Source organism: Mustela putorius, unplaced genomic scaffold, assembly GCF_011764305.1.
Source record: "Mustela putorius furo isolate JIRA1106 unplaced genomic scaffold, ASM1176430v1.1 tig00000127_pilon_pilon_pilon, whole genome shotgun sequence".
In the NCBI taxonomy this organism is placed as follows: domain Eukaryota; kingdom Metazoa; phylum Chordata; class Mammalia; order Carnivora; family Mustelidae; genus Mustela; species Mustela putorius.
This window is the reverse complement of record NW_025421288.1, coordinates 1,123,031-1,145,216: the sequence shown is the minus strand read 5'-3', so window position 1 is coordinate 1,145,216 and position 22,186 is coordinate 1,123,031. Positions and strand designations below refer to the sequence as shown.

General features: G+C 38.3%; 2 protein-coding genes across 2 annotated transcripts; both read right to left on the bottom strand.

The window, feature by feature from the left end:
* Positions 1–1,902: 1,902 nt before the first annotated feature.
* Positions 1,903–2,865, bottom strand: LOC101690373 (olfactory receptor 4C6-like). The gene has a single exon (XM_004781643.3). The coding sequence runs from the start codon at positions 2,863–2,865 to the stop codon at positions 1,903–1,905; it is 963 nt and encodes a 320-aa protein (XP_004781700.1).
* Positions 2,866–13,895: 11,030 nt separating this feature from the next.
* On the bottom strand, positions 13,896–14,816 carry LOC101694046 (olfactory receptor 4C46-like). The gene has a single exon (XM_004781648.2). The coding sequence runs from the start codon at positions 14,814–14,816 to the stop codon at positions 13,896–13,898; it is 921 nt and encodes a 306-aa protein (XP_004781705.2).
* Positions 14,817–22,186: the final 7,370 nt, after the last annotated feature.

Genomic DNA, 22,186 nt, shown 5'->3' with positions numbered 1-22,186 from the left:
ATTTTCAGTGTTAGGTACTGAAGTATCCCTGGAAAATGTTTAAAGAGAATAGAAAGAATTGGATAACAGGCATCAAAGAGCCTCTTAGGTTTTGCTACAAAGAGGAGGAAATGAAATGGAGTAGTATGTGATAAAGGAAATAAGATCAAGGGAAGATTTCATTTTAAAAATAAAAGAATTGACAGACTGCTTCTTTGCTGAAGCAAATGATCCATCAGTAAGGAAAATACAGGTGAAATAAGAGATGCCTTTATGTAAGTAAAATGGAGGTGAGGCTCAGAACACAGATTGTAAAGTGATTGGTTGCCTTTGGATAGGAGGAAGGATTATGTGTTTATTGGAGATGGTAAGAAGGTGGTATATAATTGAACAGATGCTGGTAGATTGATAGTCATGACTGTGGAAATGTTCTTCTGATGATTTAATATTTCTCAGTGAAATAGGAAGCAAGTTCATCTAATGTTTTTCCATTAATTTCATGCTTGCAATAGTTTTTTAAGAAGATATTTTCTCCAAACTATGACACCATTTTACTCTATTTTGCTATGCAATTGTATCATGAATAGTACTGAAATGTTCAGTTCTTATAGAGAGAGAATCATATGATTTATAAGCTAACATTAGTAACAGCAAGTTCCTATAAAAAGGGAGTAAGATCAAAACTTGTTTCAGATGTTACTGTTAAGAAGTCAATCTGAGGGCTTTTAAGGGGCAAGGGGTGGGAGGTTGGGGGAACCAGTTGGTGGGTATTAGAGAGGGCAGGGATTGCATGGAGTACTGGGTGTGGTGCAAAAACAATTAATACTGTTATGCTGAAAATAAATAAATAAATAGATAAATTTAAAAAAAAGAAGAAGAAGAAGTCAGGCACTGGGGGTTCCTGGGTGGCTCAGTGAGTTAAAGCCTCTGCCTTAGACTCAGGTCATGATTCCAGGGTCCTGAGATTGAGCCCTACATTGGGTTCTCTGCTCCCCAGGGAACCTGATTCCTCCTCTCTCTCTCTCTCTCTCTGCTTGCCTCTCTGCCTAATTTTGATATCTATATATCTTTCTGTCAAATAAATAAATAAAAATCTTTTAAAAAATTGTTAAAAAAAAAAGAATACAGGCCCTGAACTCCGAAGTAATATGATTAACAAGAAAGCTATTTAATATGAATGAACTTATAAGAGTTAAGAGAAGAAATTTGCATTCAAACTGACAGGTACTAATTTCAACATAAATGGTAAAAACAGCTCTTACCTATTTAATAGAAGATGGAGCTTTTGGACCTACTTTTGACAGTAGAAAAATTCCCAAACAGAGTACAAACATTTGAGGCTAGGAATATCATTAAGATCCTTCCAGTTCTGTAATTCTAAAATTAAAACAGAAACATCATAATCCTAAATTTTTTACTTATAACCAGTTATTTATGCTGCCGTGGGCTTTTTGTTCTCTTTTGACATTAGGCAAAATGAAAACAAGTAAGATGAATCAAGGAATGAAGAGGCAGAGAATAACTAAGGGGAATGACCAGGGAAAAACATCAGGAGAGACTTGTTTACAAAGATGTGGAAACTTCACCTTAAGGAAGTAAAAATAGGAAAAAAAAAAAAATGAGATGGAGCCAGCCAAGCAATAGCTCTGGGAAAGAGAAGTTCAGCAGCAAGCAGAGTAAGAACAAACAAAAACATCAAACCAGGACTGGAATTATTGAAAATCAGACTTGAATTAATTGAAAAAAAAAAAGGAAGAGGAAAAATGGTTCCCAGAGTCTTCTAAAAACAAGGTTGGAGCAAATGTACTAGAGAATTAGGAAAAAACTTGATTATAGTATCTTAATCTGAATGGCACACATAAAAGATGCCATTGACTCTAGGGCGCCCAATGATTTGGAATGAATGGGACTTGCAGGAACTCATTATCCTTGTAGGAAAAATCTTTCCTTAGCACATAAGCCAATGACATCCAGTGCCACTCGTTTCATCAATTTCCTCATGGCATTTTTTACCTCAGCATTCCTCAGGGTGTAGATCAATGGATTTAACATGGGCACAACAATGGTAAAGGACACAGCCATTGCCTTGTCTATGGGGTAAGAGGCCACAGGCCGCACATATAGGAAAATGCATGGCACAAAGAACAAGATGACCACAGTGAGGTGGGAGCCACAGGTGGAAAGGGCTTTGTGCCGCCCTTCAGAGCTACAAGACCTCAGGGAGCAGAGGATGACCACATAGGAGGTGATGAGGATAAGGAAGATGGTCACACACATCACCCCACTGTTGAGGATGACTAAGAGACCGAGGGTGTGCGTGTCCATGCAGGCCAGTTTCAACAAGGGAAACAAATCACACATAAAGTGATCAATGACATTGGGGCCACAGAAGGGTATCTGATACATGAAGAGAAGCTGTATTGCTGCGTGGAAAACTCCCCCCAGCCCGGCCCCTCCCAGCAGCAGATAGCACATGCGAGAGGTCATGATGGTCATGTAGTGCAGGGGCTTACAGATGGCCACATAGCGGTCATAGGCCATCACGATGAGAAGGATGATCCCCACACCACCAAAGAAATGTTCCGCAAAGAGCTGAGTCAGGCAGCCTTCTAATGAGATGGTAGTGGTCTTGGAGAGAGAGTCTACAATCATCTTCGGGGCAATGACAGAAGAGTAGGTGGCATCCATGAGGGACAAGCAAGTAAGAAAGAAATACATAGGTGATCTCAGACTCTGATTTGTGATCACAGTTACCACAATGAGTAGGTTTCCCAACACTGTGGACACATACATGGTTAGAAACACAGCAGAGAGTATTTTCCGCAGCTCTGGGTTCTCTGTAATGCCCAAAAGAATGAATTCAGTCACATTGTTTGGATTCTTCATTTACTATGGGCTGATATAAGCACACCACTCTGAGATAGAAAATCTACAAAAGAATATTGTTTTTAATTAGTAATCACTAAGTGTGTTGGACAAGTTTTACACTGTGTCTCAGACCCTCTTGACCTGCTTTTTTTCTCCAGCCACTAATATGGCCACCAGTTGCTAACAGTATAATCTCATAACAGCTCCATTTTATTTGATCCCAAATGATACAGGGAAAGTACCCCTCCAGTAGTAAAGTTCTTCTGGCTCTGGATACTTAGCAGAGGCTGTCTGCCCTTGGGTGGAAACACATTGGAGACAACTTTAAATGGGAATATAAAATAAGGTTCTCTTAGGCTCCTCTAAAACCCAAAGACACACTCTTCATATTATCCCTTTTACTAAACTAGGTACACAGCTTCCAGGACACTGTTTGCAGTCTACAATATAGGCTAACCCCAATCTATAGCCCAAGAACTTCGATACAATTTTAGTAGCTCTAATAAAGTAGAAGGAACATAGTCTCAGAATCAGGAGAGCTGGGTTTTATTTCAAATTATTCCTCTAAGTCCTAGAGTGTGTTGTGACACTGTTCAGCATTCCAGGCCTCCATTTCCTCATCTAGAGAAGAGACATTTATGGTAGATGACTGGTAAGTTGGGGGTTCAAAGAAGCCAACTAACGGACTCTGTCCCTCTCAAAGACAACAGTTCAGAAATACCTGCATGAAATTTTCACACTTCCAAACAGATGTCCAATGAGCCATCTTAGGACTTAAGGTATTAAAAATCACAATACATTATTATAGATAATAATGCTTGTTCTGTCTAAAGTCTATAAATTCATCACAGTTCTTATCGGCCACTAATACATACCTCAATCAGACATTCAAGACTTTACCCATAGAAATCACCTCACTTTATATTGAAGCCGAATGAAAACTTCCAGACTATCTTTATGAAGCCAGCATTACCCTGAACCCCAAACCAGGCAAAGATCCTACCAAAAAGGAGGCTTTCAGACCAGTATCACTGATGAATATGGATACTAAAATTCTCAACAAGATCCTAGCAAACAGGATCCAACAGCACATTAAAACTACATTAAAAAAAAAAAAAAAAACTTCATTGAGATATCATCTTACACCAGTTAGAATGGCCCAAATTAGCAAGACAGGAAACAACATGTGTTGGAGAGGATGTGGAGAAAGGGGAACCCTCTTACACTGTTGGTGGGAATGCAAGTTGGTGCAGCCTCTTTGGATAACAATTTGGGTATTCCTCAAGAAATTAAAAATAGAACTTCCCTATGACGCTGTCATTGCACTCCTGGGTATTTACTCCAAAGATACAGATGTAGTGAAAAGAAGCCCCATCTGTACCCCAATGTTTATAGCAGCAATGGCCACGGTCGCCAAACTGTGGAAAGAGCCAAGATGCCCTTCAACAGATGAATGGATAAGGAAGATGTGGTCCATATACACTATGGAGTATTATGCCTCCATCAGAAAGGACGAATACCCAACTTTTGTAGCAACATGGACGGGACGAAGAGATTATGCTGAGTGAAATCAGTTAAGCAGAAACAGTCAATTATCATCTGGTTTCACTTATTTGTGGAGCATAACAAATAGCATGGAGGACATGGGGAGTTAGAGAGAAGGTAATTGGGGTAAATTGGAAGGGGAGGTGAATCATGAGAGACGATGGATTCTGAAAAACAATCTGAGGGGTTTAAAGTCGTGGGAGGGTGGGAGGTCGGGGTACCAGGTGTTGGGCATTATAAAGGGCATGGATTGCATGGAGCACTGGGTGTGGTGAAAAAATAATGATACTGTTATGCTGAAAATAAATAAATAAATGAAAATGACCTAGAAAACTAAAAAAACAAACAAACAAACAAACAAACAAAAAAGATTACTCACCATGACCAGGTGGGATTCATACCTGGGTTAGAAGGATGGTTCAATATTCACAAATCAATCAATGTGATAGAACAAATTAATAAGAAGATAGAAAAACCACATGGTCCTCTCAATTGATGCAGAAAAAACTCAATTGATGCAGAAAAAAATCAAAATCCAGTATCCGTTCCTGATTAAAATGCTTCAAAGTATAGGGATAGAGGAAACATTCCTGAACTTTATCAAATCTATCATGAAAGGCCCACAGAAAATATCATAGTCAATGGGAAAAAGCTTGCATCCTTCCTATTGAGATCAGAAACATGACAAGGATGCCCACTCTCACAACTCTTGTTCAACATAGTACTAGAAGTCCTAGCAACAGCAATCAGACAACGAAGAGAAATAAAGGTATCCAAATTCGCAATGAACAAGTCAAACTCTCTCTATTCGCAGACAACATGATTCTTTATATTGAAAATCCAAAAACTCCACCCCCAAACTACTAGAACTCATACAGCAATTCAGCAATGTGGCAGGATACAAAGTCAATATACAGAAATCAGTGGCTTTCTTACACACTAACAATGAAAATACAAAAAGGGAAATTAGAGAATTGATTCCATTTCCTATAGCACCAAGAACCATAAGATACCGGGGAATAAACCTAACCAAAGAGGTAAGGGAACTGTACTCAAAGAGCTACAGAACACTCATGAAAGAAATTGAAGAAGACACAAAAAGATGGAAGACCATTCCATGCTCTCGGATCGCAGGAATAAACATTGTCAAAATGTCTATACTGCCTAGAGCAATCTATACTTTTAATGCCATTCCGATCAAAATTCCACCTGTATTTTTCAAAAGCTGGAGCAAATAATCCTAAAATTTGTATGGAATCAGAAGAGACCCTGAATCACTAAAGAAATGTTGAAAAAGAAAAATAAAACTGGGAGCATCACGTTACCTGATTTCAAGCTTTACTACAAAGCTGTGATCACCAAGACAGCATGGTAATGGCATTAAAACAGACACATAGACCAGTGGAACAGAGTAGAGAGTCCAGATATGGACCCTCAACTTTATGGGCAAATAATCTTTGACAAAACAGGAAAAAATATACAGTGGAAAAAAGACAGTCTCTTCAATAAATGGTGCTGGGAAAACTGGATAGCTATATGTAAAAGAATGAAACTCGACCATTCTCTTATACCATACACAAAGATAAACTCAAAATGGATAAAAGACCTCAACGTGAGACAGGAATCCATCAGAATCCTAGAGGAGAACATAGGCAGTAACCTCTTCGATTTCAGCCACAGCAACTTCTTTCAAGATATGTCTCCAAAGGCAAAGGAAACAAAAGTGAAAATAAACTTTTGGGACTTCATCAAGATCAAAAGGTTCTGCACATCAAAGGAAACAGTCAAGAAAACAAAGAGGCAACCCACGGAATGGGAGAAGATATTTGCAAATGACAGTACAGACAAAAGGTGTATTATATCCAGGATCTATAAAGAACTCCTCAAACTCAACACACACAAAACAGACAATCATAAAAAAAAAAAAAAAAATGGGCAGAAGATTTGAACAGACACTTCTCCAATGAAGACATACAAATGGCTATCAGACACATGAAAAAATGTTCATCATCACTAGCCATCAGGGAGATTCAAATTAAAAGCACATTGAGATACACCAGTTAGTATGGTCAAAATTAGCAAGACAGAAAACACCATGTGTTGGAGTGGATGTGGAGAAGGGGAACCCTCTTACACTGTTGATGGGAATGCAAGCTGGTGAGTCACTTTTGAAAACAGTGTGGAGTTTCCTCAAGAAATTAAAAATAGAGCTTCCCTATGACCCTGCAATTGCACTCCTGGGTATTTACCCCAAAGATACAGATGTAGTGAAAAGAAGGGCCATCTGTACTCCAGTGTTCATAGCAGCAATGGCCATGGTCGCCAAACTGTGGAAAGAACCAAGATGCCCTTCAACGGACAAATGGATAAGGAAGATGTGGTGCATATACACTATGGTGTATTATGCCTCCATCAGAAAGGATGGATACCCAACTTTTGTATCAACATAAACGGGACTGCAAGAGATTATGCTGAGTGAAATAAGTCAAGCAGAGAGAGTCAATTATCATCTGGTTTCACTTATTTGTGGAGCATAACAAATGGCATGGAGGACAAGGGGAGATGGAGAGGAGAAGGGAGTTGAGGGAAATTGGAAGGGGAGGTGAACCATGAGAGAATATGGACTCTCGAGAACAATCATAGGGTTTTGAAGGTGCGGGGGGGGTGGGAGGTTGGAGGAACCAGGTGGTGGGTACTAGAGAGGGCAGGGATTGCATGGAGCACTGGGTGTGCAAAAACAATGAATACTGTTACTCTAAAAAGAAATTTTAAAAAATTAAAAAAAAAAAAGAAATCACCTCACTTTTTTTTTATATGTTCCTTCACAGCCATCAAATCCACTTCTTACTACCAGAGCACACACCCTGTTCTCTCTAGTACAGTGAGAAGCCATGGGTTCAGAGCAAGTAGACTTCACTCTCTGTCCCACTTATGATACTTACTTCAATCCTGCAAAAATTAAACAGTGTAATAGTGGTTAAAGTTAGTATGTGTTGTAAAGTTATTTTCAGATACTGTGCTAAGAGCTTCATGATTTCCTCTTTTATGTCCCACTAAAGACTTATGAGACGTGGAATGGTATTATCTTGATTCTCTGATGCGGTGGATAATGCTAGGAGAGCTTGTGAACTTTGGGTGAGTCTGTGAGCAAATCCATAGCACAAGCTACTAACCATCATCTTCTACAGCCTCTCTAAGAATTATATACCCTGCCTCACAATAGTTTCATGAGCATCAAAAGAAGTACCAGCATGAGAATATTTGGGAAAGACTAACAAAATTTTCATGATTATTTTCTATTCTTCTAAACTCCTGACTTCCTCCTGCCTCTGTGTATGCCATCTGTTGTCAAGAAATCCATTCTACTTCCTCCAGCCTTACTTCCTTTCCAGTGTCCCTTTCACCATCACCATCCTAGATATTTGTAACGATAAACATAGGGTACATATCAGCAATAATTCAATTGGCTTCCTAGCCATTTTTAAAATTTCAGGTTGGTTCTATCTCCTTATGTGGATGCTTAAGAATAGCTAATTTATCTATTTTCACAAATTCCTAATGCTGCACTGTGCACATACAGGTCATTTAATTAAATTTAATTAAACCAGGAAATGGAATTCATCCAAGGAAAGCAGTATTGAACCTTGGGCCCAGGCAATGGTGGTACCAATCCTGCATCCAGAAATGAGAGATTGCCATTGCCAGAGCCTGACTGCTATTCCTCCAACATCCAGGCTCACATATCCACATATTTATTGTCTTTCAGCTCTCTCTTTTCTACTCATAGACAGGCTTTAACCAAACCCAAGAGCCATATGGAAGAGCCATACCTTGGACTCCCAGTTCAATGTTGAATCACTGCCTTCAAACACACACTTATAGTTGTTAAGCTCATGACCTGCATTAGGAAGACATTTAAATTTTGATAATTTGCAAAGAGTGATTAAAGTAAATCCAGCCCAAAAGTGTTGATAGCTTAAGGCTTTCTATCCAAAGGCAGAGTTTGTGAGTACAGACAAAACAGATGAACTACTGATACATTTTAAGTATAATCATACTTAATAAAAGTACATATGTAATTATGTATATATGTAAAGTGATTTTATTGTTTCAATAATTTCAAAAATAGTAATTCAAATTAATAAGAAGATGTTTAATACTCAAGTAACTTGTTCAGGTTACCTCCAGAAGTCAACCTGATGTCATCCTTGCGACCTCCAAAAGGCAGTTAAGTTAACTGACAGTCCCAGGAAGTAGAAGGCAGACAGAATACAATAAATATTCCAGGATAATGTCAAGGTAACCAAAGTTCTGGCCCCATCCAGGATCTACTTACATGAACTTTCATCAACAAAAGAGCTATACGTTTTTACTTATTAGAGTTTCAACTTAGCAGATCCAAGTAAATCAGGACCTGCTCTGGAAACAAATCACATAAACATGTAATGGGAATTTGTTTTGATAGGTTCAGAGTTTCTAATAATTTTTAAAGAAATATTTAAAACAGTTGCTTTAAGTGTCCAAGGGCTTAAATAGGTAACAAACCTTGTAGATGGCAGAAGAATTCAAATTTCACCGAAATGGGAAAGGTTGTGGGGTGGGTGGGGGCAGATAATCTATTTACAAACAATTTATGGAACTGTGCCCACCATTTGGCTGTATTTTGAGCTTATTTTGTAAGCCGTTTCCAACTCACATCTTAGAAGAAACACCATTTAATAAGATGTTTTCCTTCACGTAATAAATTTGAGCTAAAAAGAGGGCAGGGTGACATTTTCAAATGGCACAGAATTTCAAAATGTGCAGACTTGCATCATTCCAAGTGCATGCCCTGGAGGCTGTGTCTCTACTGACAGGAGCTAATCACCATACCACTGAATTCCTATCCCATCCCTGCAGTGATCTGTTTTTCCCAGGGCAGAGCTTCACTGGATCCAGGCCAGGCTGATGCTCCACAAACACATCACCAGATCCTGGCATTACCATTAACCATTCAATTATCTGCTCCACAAGTAAACTCTCTTCTTCAGTAACAGAATGGCCATACAACAATCCATCTGCCTAATGACACAGATAAAGAAAGGTCAATATACCAGGCAAGTCCTGGGACCAAATTGTTCTCACTTAGCCTGGTGTCGCCTTCATCTTTTAAGACTACAATTAAAAATGTGTCTTATCTTACTGCAGGAGTCATGCCGTTATTAAGGATTAAATAATGTACCTCAGCTAGAAAAAATAAGGACTCAGTTCTTTCTTGCTCCATAACAATTAGTATTCTAAAATAACATGTTTTCCATTTAGAAATATTTGGGGTTATAAACTTCATTCTTTTTTCACCTTCAATAGTGAAAAATATTAATATGCAACATTTACAGCATGGTTCACAGTGCCCACTGCAAACTCGTGTGTTAGATAACCTATTTATAAGAAGAACAGGGTTGGGGGAAATAATGTGATTAAACTTGAGCTTAAGCAAAATTCTAGCTGGGCTTCAAACAACTACACACATCCATTTCCAATTTTTCTCTTCTGCAACGCCCCCTGAACAAAATGTTGTTCATCATACTTACTACTAGCACAATTACATTTTTCACTCATGAGTTAACTTGCTTATTAACCATCTGTTCCTCATGGGAATTTAAGTTCCATATAAACACAGCCTCTGTTTGTATTATTCAACACCTTATACCAAGCCCCTGGAAGCTCTCTGGCAAACTGCAGGCACTCAACAGAATTATTTGAATGAATGAAGTAAGAATTTCCTACACTTAATTGATCTTGGAGACACCATTTTCAAGTAATAAATATTAAGACTATGGACTAGCAATAGAAAAAGCCCTATAGAAATGACAGTTAGCTCTTCATAATGCGACCCTCATACCCAGACTGTCAGTCTCCTCAACAATTGGGTTATTTATTTTTCCTGCAAATATCTCTCATCCATATGTCACTATCTTTCAAATGTGACCTTTTGAATTGCATTTCCTGAGCCCATTACATCCCACTTTACATGACATCCATGAAGGGAATTACATCGGTAGAAATCAGATCAAGTGGCTTTCCTCTGACCCAAGAAGAATCAGGAAAGTACAAAAGCCGGGGAAGCAGAACTCAGGGGAGAGCTGAACAGAAGAAAGTGAACCTTAAAATAAGGACAGAATACCTCAAGGACAATCTTCACATTGCAGCCAATGAATAGTTCTATGTTTGGGTGTTTCTACATTATGCTAGCAAAGATTATTGTGAAGTGGGATGAGGAAAGAAGGCAGAGTCTAAAAGACTTGCTATTGTGGCTTAACCTTTATTCATTCTTTTTTTTTTTTATCAAAGGCATAGAGATCTATCTATTAAAACTTATTACATTAAGAGACTTAAAGATATGAAGCCCTATCAAAATGTATGCATCATAGCCTTCAATAAGGGTTAGACCATTCCTTCACTTTTTCCTGAAATTTTCACAGAACTGGTGCCCATATAAGCTATTCCATGCTTGCTGTGCAGCCTGCTTAAGATTCTCTCCCTCTCCGTTGCCCCTTCCCCAAATCATGTATACACACACATGTGCACTCTCTCTCTCTAAAAAAAAAATTAATAAAAAAATTAAAACTTCAACGGATGAATGGATAAGGAAGATGTGGTCCATATACACTATGGAGTATTATGCCTCCATCAGAAAGGATGAATACCCAACTTTTGTAGCAACATGGATGGGACTGGAAGAGATTATGCTGAGTGAAATAAGTCAAGCAGAGACAGTCAATTATCATATGGTTTCACTTATTTGGGGAGCATAACAAATATCATGGAGGACAAGGGGTGTTAGAGAGGAGAAGGGAGTTGGAGTAAATTGGAAGGGGAGGTGAATCACGAGAGACTATGGACTCTGAAAAACAATCTGAGGGGTTTGAAGTGGCGGGGGTGTGGGAGGTTGGGGTACCAGGTGGTGGGTATTATAGAGGGCATGGATTGCATGGAGCACTGGGTGTGGTGAAAAAATAATGAATACTGTTTTTCTGAAAATAAATAAATTGAAAAAAATTAAAAAAAAATTAAAGTCCTTATAAGGCAAAGTATCTTTGTACAATAGATCCAAATATTATTTATCTCATTAATTTCCAGGGTAAATATACTTCCATTTTGTTTTAAATCTGAGAAATAATCAGATGGCATTTAACCTTCATGAGAGAATCTAGATGATGAGATCTTTTACAAAGGAATATCTTAACATTTCTTAAAATTATTCACAAATCAGCCAGACTCCATCTACTGAGAACATCAGACTGCCTTACATTTCTCCTTTTCCTTATGCCTTCCACGTTTGCTGTTGACAGTTTATAATCTGTGTCCTTTTCATCTTCTCACATCAGTTACCCTAAGGCACAATTGTTGGCCCTAGCTTCCCTCTTCAAATCCCCCCTTTGGTCTTAAACTAGAAATAATATTTGCTCAATACTTTTCCTATCCTTATCCCTGGCTTAGCCTTAGCTCCTATCCAACTGTCAAAATAAACCACACATTATTTCATCTGGATTCTGTTGAAATGTTTAATTCTCACCAGCACATGCCAACTTGATCATCTTTGGTATACTAAGTGTTGTTAAATCATCTTCCAGGCCTGGACATTGTGGGACAAGTTTCTCTGTCTTAGGATTTGAGATAGCCATGCATAAGCTAGGACACAGAGTCACCCCCAAGAACAGGTATACCATGCTCTGGCATTACTATATGGTCAGTTAAGAAATAGCTCCAGATGACAAGTGAGTTTGAGAAAGGGGTATTTGTGAGAAGTAACACGGGCTGGAGTGTTATAGTCAGAGTCTCATAAAGTGTTGTATAGTCATGGAGAATGACCTGATCTTTCCCATGTGCAGAGAGGAGCATTGTTGCTTAAATATGTCTCTACATGTGAGACAAGGTTTTAGCAAATTTGACACCATATTTCTTAAAAAACAGAGAGAATCATTAAGACTGAAGAAGAAGGGGCACCTGTGTGGCTCAGCTGGTTAAGTGATTGCCTTCAGCTCAGGTCATGATCCTGGAGTCACGGGATCAAGTCCCGCATCAGGGTCCCAGCTCCATGGGGAGTCTGCTTCTCCCTCTGACCTTCTCCCCTCTTATGTTCTCTCACTCTATATCTCTCTCTCTCAAATAAATAAATAAAATCTTAAAAAAATAAAAGACTGAAGAAGAATTAATTATCTATAGACATAAATATATAATATAGACATAAATATATATATATATACATATATATATGTATATATATATATATATGTAAATATTCCAGGCAACTGTGTTTTATTTGAAAGAAAGTAGGACTGAGATCTGGAAGACCTGGACTTGATTTTTTTTTCCCAAGTAAGATATTTTATTTATTTTTTAATTTTTTTTATTTTTTATAAACATATAATATATTTTTATCCCCAGGGGTACAGGTCTGTGAATCACCAGGTTTACACACTTCACAGCACTCACCGAAGCACATACCCTCCCCAATGCTGGACTTGAATTTTATACCTGTAAATCGTATACGTTTGACCTGAGGCAAGTGACTTAGTAAGCCTCTCTTGTTACCTATTTGTTTCTCTGTAAAATGAGGACAGTAATATTGGAATTATCAGCTTTCCACATGGATAAATCACCTGAGCTGTATATGCCTGACAAATAATAACATGTTCATGTAACATAAATGTAGGTGTCAAACCTCCAGAGCAAAACTTTTAAAACTTAACCATATGCCCTTTTGTTGAGGTTAAATAAAACAATGTTTACTGTTGTTGCTTCAAATGGTTCAAGTCTTGGTAAGGAAAAAGAAAAGGTTTCCTTTATAGTAAAAAAACAAACAAACAAAACAAAAACAATAAAAACTGTGACTTATAAGAACATTTAAAAATAAAAAGACCAAATTGAGAATAATTTCAAGATTTCTAGTTTATTTTTTTGTGCCAAAAAATAAAACAAAACAAACAGAAAGAGGTTGTGAATTAGTCTACTCCTTTCGTTGGTGTCCTCTTCACTTTGGTACATTCATCGGGCTAAAAAAAAAAATCAGGAGTCATTCTTTTATTCCCCAACTGCTCCCTCTGATATATCTACTTAAGAATTTTTATTCTCTTGTTGACTTAACCATAGGTCAAGAAAAAAAGAAGTCACATGGAATAAAAAATTTCAGTCAAGTAACCAATGGGAAAAATTTAGTAAAGTAACATAAGACCTTGGAGAAAAAAAAAATACTCTAGAATAAACAAACTAGGGATTTATAGTTGTTCTTTCTATTCTTTTTTTGCATCTGTGAACACTGTGGCTTTGATAAAGTACATTAAAAGCTATCAAAAGCACCTATCAAAAGGCCTAGCCACTGTTAAGTGCTTCATCAGTGTTAGAATATGGGAATTTTTTTTTACACTATTGATCTGCAAAATCTTCCATTCTCTTTCACACTGTACAACAGATAGAATCCTCCCTATTAAATAAACCATCCCTTCCTTGGCATTAGGAACAGACTAAGTTATCCTCCTCTTCAACAGACTCCTCATGGCATTTTTCACTTCTGTGTTTCTCACTGTGTAAATGATAGGATTCAACATGGGAGTGAGGATTGCAAAGAACACAGTCACCAACTTGTCCACAGGGTAGGTGACTACAGGATGCATGTAGGTGAATCTGCAAGGCACAAAAAAGAGCACAACTACAGTAAAGTGGGAGCCACACGCTGAGAGGGCTTTGTGCCGACCTTCGGAGCCATGGGATTTCAGGGAGCTCAGGATGACTATGTAGGAGAGGAGTAGCATGGAAAAAATGAGCAAGCACATGGCCCCACTATTGGCTGCCACCACCATTCTCAGCATGTAGGTGTCACTGCAGGCAAGTTTCAGCAGAGGGAAGAGATCACACATGAAGTGGTCAATCACATTGGGACCACAGAAGGGCAATTTGACCATGAAAAGGATCTGCACAGTGGCATGCAGGATACTCCCTATCCACACCACCAGGAGGTGGCAGAGCCCCGGTCGCATGATGGTCATGTAGTGCAGGGGCTTGCAGATAGCTACATAGCGATCATAGGCCATGACAATGAGGAGGATGATCTCTGATCCTCCCAGAAAGTGTTCCATGAAGAGCTGAGTCAGGTAGCCGCCCAAGGAGATGGTTCTCCTCTGGTACAGCAGGTCGATGATCATTTTGGGGGTGGTCACAGAGGTGTAGGATGCATCTATAAAGGACCAGTATATGAGAAAGAAATACATGGGAGCCGAAAGTGTGGGGCTGAGGGAGATGGTAATAACAATGAGCAGATTGGCCAGCACAGTAAATAGAAAAATGAACAAAAAGAGCACAAACAGTATTTTCTGCAAGTGTGGATTCTGCGTGAGTCCCAAGAGAATAAATCCAGTCATAATGTTGGGAGGTGTGAGGTGATTCATTCAGGAAGAAACACCTTCCTGGGGCCTGAATTCCCTCCAAAGGGATAAAGAGAGACACCTATTATCCCTGAAAGGATTGTAGTCAGATTTCATAGTACAAAAACAGTGACTAACTGTAGAGCATTCTCTGGGCACTCTTTGCATCAACATTTGTTTCAATTCTTTCTTACTTTCTCTACAATGCATTCCGTGTCCACAGATACCTCATACTTGTGACCTGTAAACACCCATAGCACAACCTGGGATGAGTAAATTTACTGAAAAAACACTGGGCTATAAACATGACATTGGGATTTTCCTGATTCCCACTCTCCATGACTTTGCTAAGTCATGTCAGTGTCCCATGCTTCTGAGCCCTCCTCTGTGTCTGTGAGCTTACAAATTGTTAACTCTCACATGTATTTTGTAAAGTATGAATTATTCCCTCTTCTGAGGGAATTTACATTCCCTCACATGTGGAAAGAAAGACATGGTCATAAGTATCAATCATAAGCAGGTGATTTAAAATGGAAGATGTACAATCTATTGGTGACATGTCTTCCCTGGTACCTACCATAAAATATATAGTGTTCCTGTGTTTCTTCACTGTGCCTACCACAGTGTCAGGCACAATGTCTACAGTGTCTGCTCCCTGTTAGGTAATGAATAAATGCTTGGTGAATTACCACATTCCTGTATCTCCACGGGTAAGAATGCACTCACTTCCCCATCCCATAAACATAGATATCCAAGCTCTCTTGTCCTCCCACTCTGTTTCTACTCTTTATTTTATGATACATAAATAGACTTCTGAAGAAAAAAGTTGTATTCTAGCTTAATAGTTTCTGACAAAATTTATAAAGTGAGTATGAAAATACAACTTGCTTCTAAGAAAGAATATGTTCTCGGGTCATTTTACTTTCAAGATTATTACAGTGTTTGTTAGTTAATATTTTTTATTCTTCAACATGCTGTTCCACATACAATTTAACATAACCACATTCAGTAAATGGGCAGCTTCAGTAGAACAGGATAAAAACTCCTAGATGGGTGTTCATTACATGATGCTCTATCAAGCAAAGGAAACCCTTATTTAAAAGTTTTGAAAATAGAAATTTAATCAGAGAACAGAAAGAAATGTTCTGTTAGGTAAGATAGATCACATACTATCTATACACATACATATATACAAACACACACACAAATATGTAATATCTACTATTTACTGTAAGTGCCCATTAAATGTTCACTCATTCAAAAAACATTTATTTGCACTTCCTATGTATATAAATGTATGTTTGTCCACAGAATGTCATAAAAAGTGTCCCAGGTTAAATGCCTTTGATAATTCCTCCCCAACATTTTATCACCAAATGGCAGCAGGGCTATCATTCATGAGATCCCTCCACTCCTTTACATATCTCCTATGTGCCTTCTCATGGCTTCTTTTCCCATCCTCCTATAATGTCCATCATCCATCATTCCTGGTTGCAGGGTATTGCAATACTAATACAATGAGGAAATTTGGGGACATATAGTTCCCAAAGGAAACAGAGGAGAAAATGTAAATATAATGAAATGTATTTTTTTAATTTATTTTCAGCATAACAGTATTCATTGTTTTTGCACCACACCCAGTGCTCCACGCAATCTATGCCCTCTCTAATACCCACACCTAGTACCCCAAACTCCCCACCCCACCACCACTTCAAACCCATCAGATTGTTTCTCAGAGTCCATAGTCTCTCCTGGTTTACCTCCCCTTCCAATTTCCCCCAACTCCCTTCTCCTCTCTAACTCACCATGTCCTCCATGCTATTTGATATGCTCCACAAATAAGTGAAACCAGATGATAATTGACTCTCTCTGATTGACTTATTTCACTCAGCATAATCTCTCCCAGTCCCGACCATGTGGCTACAAAAGTTGGGTGTTCATCCTTTCTGATGGAGGCATAATACTCCATAGTGTATATGGACCATATCTTCCTTATCTATTCGTCCGTTGAAGGGCATCTTGGTTCTTTCCACAGTTTAGCAACCATGGCCATTGCTGCTATAAACATTGGGGTACAGGTGGCCCTTCTTTTCATTATAGCTGTATCTTTGGGGTAAATACCCAGTAGTGCAATGGCAGGGTCATAGGGAGGTTCTATTTTTAATTTCTTGAGGAATCTCCACACTGTTCTCCAAAGAGGCTGCACAAACTTGCATTCCCACAACAGTGGAAGAGTGTTCCCCTTTCTCCACATCCCCTCCAACACATGTTGTTCCCTGTCTTGATAATTTTGGCCATTCTAACTAGTATAAGGTGATATCGCAATGTGGTTTTAATTTGAATCTCCCTGACGAACATTTTTTCATGTGTCCGATAGCCATTTGTATGTCTTCATTGAGAAGTGTCTGTCCCTATCTTCTGCCCATTTTTTTGATATGATTGTCTGTTTTGTGTGCATTGAGTTTGAGGAGTTCTTTATGGATCCTGGATATCAACCTTTTGTCTGTACTGTCATTTGCAAATATCTTCTCCCATTCTGTGGGTTGCCTCTTTTGTTTTCTTGACTCTTTCCTTTGCTGTGCAGAAGCTTTTGATCTTGATGAAGTCCCAAAAGTTTATTTTCGCTTTTGTTTCCTGTGCCTTTGGAGACATATTTTGAAAGAATTTGCTGTGGCTGATATCGAAGAGGTTACTGCATATGTTTTCCTCTATGATTCTGATCGATACCTGTCTCACATTGAGGTCTTTTATCCATTTCGAGTTTATCTTTGTGCATAGTATAAGAGAATGGTCGAGTTTCATTCTTTTACATATAGCTGTCCAGTTTTCCCAGCACCATTTATTGAAGAGACTGTGTTTTTTCCACTGTATATTTTTTCCTGTTTTGTCAAAGATTATTTGCCCATAGCGTTGAGGGTCCATATCTGGGCTCTCTACTCTGTTCCACTGGTCTATGTGTCTGTTTTTATGCCAGTACCATGCTGTCTTGGTGACCACAGCTTTGTAATAAAGCTTGAAATCATGTAGCTTGATGCCCCGATTTTATTTTTGTTTTTCAACATTTCCTTAGGGATTCGGGGTCTTTTCTGATTCCAGACACATTTTAGGATTATTTGCTCCAGCTCTTTGAAGAATGCCAGTGGAATTTTGATCAGAATGACATTAAAAGTATAGATTGCTCTAGGCAATATAGACATTTTAACAATTTTTATTCTTCTGATCCAAGAGCATGGAATGGTCTTCCATCTTTTTGTGTCTTCTTCAATTTCTTTCATGAGTGTTTGTAGATCCTCGAGTACAGATCCTTTTCCCCTTTTGTTAGGTTTATTCCCAGGTATCTTATGGTTCCTGGTTCTATAATAAATGGAATCGATTTTCTAATTTCCCTTTCTGTATTTTCATTGTTAGTGTATAAGAAAGCCACTGATTTCTGTACATTGAGTTTGTATCCTGCCACATTACTGAATTGCTGTATAAGTTCTAGTAGTTTGGGGGTGGAGTCTTTTGGGTTTTCCACATAAAGAATCATTTCATCTGTGAATAGAGAGAGTTTGCCTTCTTCATTGCCAATTTGGATACCTTTTATAGCTCTTTGTTGTCTTATTGCTGTTGCTAGGACTTCTAAGACTATGTTGAACAAGAGTGGTGAGAGTGGGTATCTTTGTCATGTTCCTGATCTCAATAGGAAGGCTGTGAGCTTTTTCCGATTGAGGATGATATTTGTTGTGGGTTTTTCAGAGATAGATTTGATGAAGTTCAGGAATCTTCCCTCTATCCCTATACTTTGAGGTGTTCTAATCAGGAATGGATGCTGGAATTTTGTCAAATGTTTTTTTCTGCATCGATTGAGAGGACCATGTGGTTCTTCTCTTTCATATTAATTTGTTCTATCACATTGATTGATTTGCAAATGTCAAACCATCCTTGTAGCCCAGGGATGAATCCCACCTGGTCATGGTGGATAATCTTTTTAATGTGCTGTTGGATCCTGTTTGCTAGGATCTTGTGGAGAATCTTAGCAACCATATTCATCAGTGATATTGGTCTGACATTTTCCTTTTTGGTAGGGTCTTTGCCTGGTTTGGGGATCAGGATAATGCTGGCTTCATAGAAAGAGTCTGGTTTTCCTTCTGCTTCAATTTTTTGAAACAGCTTCAGGAGAATAGGTGTTATTTCTTCTTTGAAAGCTTGGTAGAATTCCCCAGGGAATCTGTCACGTCCTGGGCTCTTGTTTTTTGGGAGGTTTTTGATCACTGCTTCAATCCCGTTACTAGATATTCATCTATTCAGGTTTTCGATTTCTTCCTGGTTCAATTTTGGGAGTTAATAGTTTTCTAGGAATGCATCCATTTCATCTAGGTTGCTTAGCTTATTGGCATATAACTGTTGATAATAACTTCTGATGATTATTTCTACTTCCTTGGTGTTAGTTGTGATCTCTCCCTTTTCATTCATAATTTTAAGAATTTGGGCTTTCTCTCTTTTCTATTGGATTAGTGTGGTCAATGGTTTATAAATCTTATTGATTCTTTCAAAAAACCAGCTTCTAGTTTCATTGATACATTCTACTGTATCTCTAGTTTCTACCTCATTGATCTCAGCTCTAATCTTGATGATTTCCCTTCTTATGTGTGGACTTGGTTTGATTTGTTGTTGATTATCCAGTTTTTTAAGGTGTAGAGACAGCTTGTGTGTTCTATATTTTTCAATTTTTTTGAGGGAGGCATGGATGGCTATGTATTTCACCCTTAGAACCACCTTTGCTGTATCCCATGGGTTTTGGACCAAAGTGTCTTCATTCTCGTTTGTTTCCATGAATTGTTTCAGTTCTTCATTGATCTCCTGGTTGATCCAAGCCTTCTTAAGCAAGGTGGTCTTTAACTTCCGGGTGTTTGAGTTCCTTCTGAACTTTTCCTTGTGATTGAGCTCCAGTTTAAAGCATTGTGATCTGAGAATATTCAGGGAATAATCTCAGTCTTTGGTATTGGTTGAGTCCTGATTTGTGACCCAGTATGTTGTCTATTCTTGAGAAGGTTCCATGTGCACTTGAGAAGAATGAGTATTCTGTTGTTTTAGGGTGGAATGTTCTGTATATATCTATGAGGTCCATCTGGTCCAGTGTGTCATTCAATGCTCTTGTCTCTTTATTGATTTTCTGCTTTAATGATCTGTCTATTTCTGAGAGAGGCGTGTTAAGATCTTCTACTATTAATGTATTCATATCAATATGACTCTTTATCTTGATTATCAGTTTTCTTATGTAATTGGCTGCTCCCATATTGGGGGCATAGATATTTACAATTGTTAGATCATCTTGGTGGATATTCCCTTTTAGAATGATAGAATGATGTAGTGTCCTTCTGTATCTCTGACCATAGTGTTTAGTTTAAAATCTAATCTGTCTGATATGAGAATTGCTACCCCAGCCATCTTTTGAGGCCCATTGGCATGAAAGATGCTTCTCCATCCCTTCACTTTCTGTCTGGGTGTATCTTTAGGTTCAAAATGGGTCTCTTGTAGACAACATATGGATGGGTCCTGTCGTTTTATCCAATCTGCAACCCTGTGCTGTTTTATGGGCACATTTTGGCCATTCACATTGAGAGTGATTATTGATAGATACGTTTCTATTGACATCGTGTTACCTTTGCAATCTCTCTTTCTGTAGATTGTCTCTATATTCGTGTTCAATGCTATTCTTAGGATTTTCCTCTTTTATAGAACCCCCCTTAATATTTCCTGCAGTATCGGCTTGGTGGTTTCATAGTCTTTTAAGCCTTGCTGGTCTTGGAAACTCTTTATCTCTCCATCCATTTTGAATGTCAGTCTTGCTGGACAAAGTATTCTTTACTGCATGTTTTTCTCATTTAATTCCCTGAATATATCTTGCCAGCCCTTTTTGGCTTGCCAGGTCTCTGAGGACAGGTCTCATGTTATTCTGATGGGCTTTCCTCTGTAAGCACGGAGCCTCTTTGTCCTTGCAGCTTTCAAGAGACTATACCTACAATTATGATTCCTCAGTTTGACTATCAGGTGCCTTGATTTTTTTTGGAATCTATAATGTTGGGTGGAGACCATTTGGCCTCTAGTACATGAACGCTGGTTCCATCTGCGAGATTGGGAAAATTTTCATGAAGAACTTGTTGCATTATATCTTCTAGACTTCTTTCTTTCTCTTCCCCTTCAGGGATTTCAATAATTTTGACCTTGGAACATTTCATGGCATCATTTATTTCCCTGATTCTGTTTTTGTGGCTTCTAAGCTGTTTGTTCCAGGCTTCCTCCTTATCCTTTCTCTCTATCTGTTGTCCTCCAGATCACTAATTCTATCTTCTGTCTCAGTTACCCTAGCTTTGAGAGAGTTTAGATTAGATTGGAACTCATTGAGAGCATTGTGAGCCTCCTCCCTGGTAGCTTTAAGCTCTGCCCTAACATTGTGAACATCATCTCTCGTCGCTTTCAGCTCAGCCCTAATCCGTTTGGTCATCCATGGCTTTCTCCAACCTAGCTATTGCCTGGATAATTGTTAGCCTGAATTCTCTTTCCGACATATTGTCTATGTTGATAGCCATAAGCTCTGTTGCAGAAGGTCCATCCTCTGTATTTTTCTTCTGTTGGGCATTCCTCCTCCTAGTCATTTTGGTGAGAGATGACTGAACAGATGTAGCTGGATGTATTGACCATGGTGCAATCAAGGTGTACCCTGGAACACTTCTGAGCAATCAGGATTCCCTACCCAAACGAGAGACAAAAGAACAAGAAAAAAAGAGAGAGAGACAGGAATAAAAAGGAAGATGAAACAGAAGGTTCAGCCCAAATGGGTCCCAAGGTATGATTTATGAAGTATGCATACAAAAACAGACAAACAAAACAACTGATAAAAGTATATGACAAGAGAAAATATATATATATGTGTGTATATATATATATATATATATGTGTGTGTGTGTGTGTGTGTGTGTATGCAAATAAAAGAAGAACCTCATCATAAAGGACCCCAAGTGTAAGATTTATATACTATCAGGACAAACACAAAAACAAAAACAGAAACAGTAGTGGAAGAAAAAGATGGGAGAGTGGTTTTAAATTCTCAGTGTGGGCTAGGAAGGTTGTTTTGATTCTTCCTGGATGTATCTTGATATCTTTGTTAAAGGACTCAACTTTCCTAAGATAAAGGGGGATTAAAAATTGGTTTACTACCAGTACTACCTATAGGGGTAGTATTGTTTGGGGGAAGGGGATTACTTTGAAGTTTAACTCTATATGAATATTAGAAAATAAAAATAAAAAGGAATAAACTAGACTAAACTAAACTAAAATTTAAAAAAAGAAATTCAAAAAATAGAAATGCAAAAGAAAAACACAGATGTATGTATCAAAAAGTTCAGGTTAGA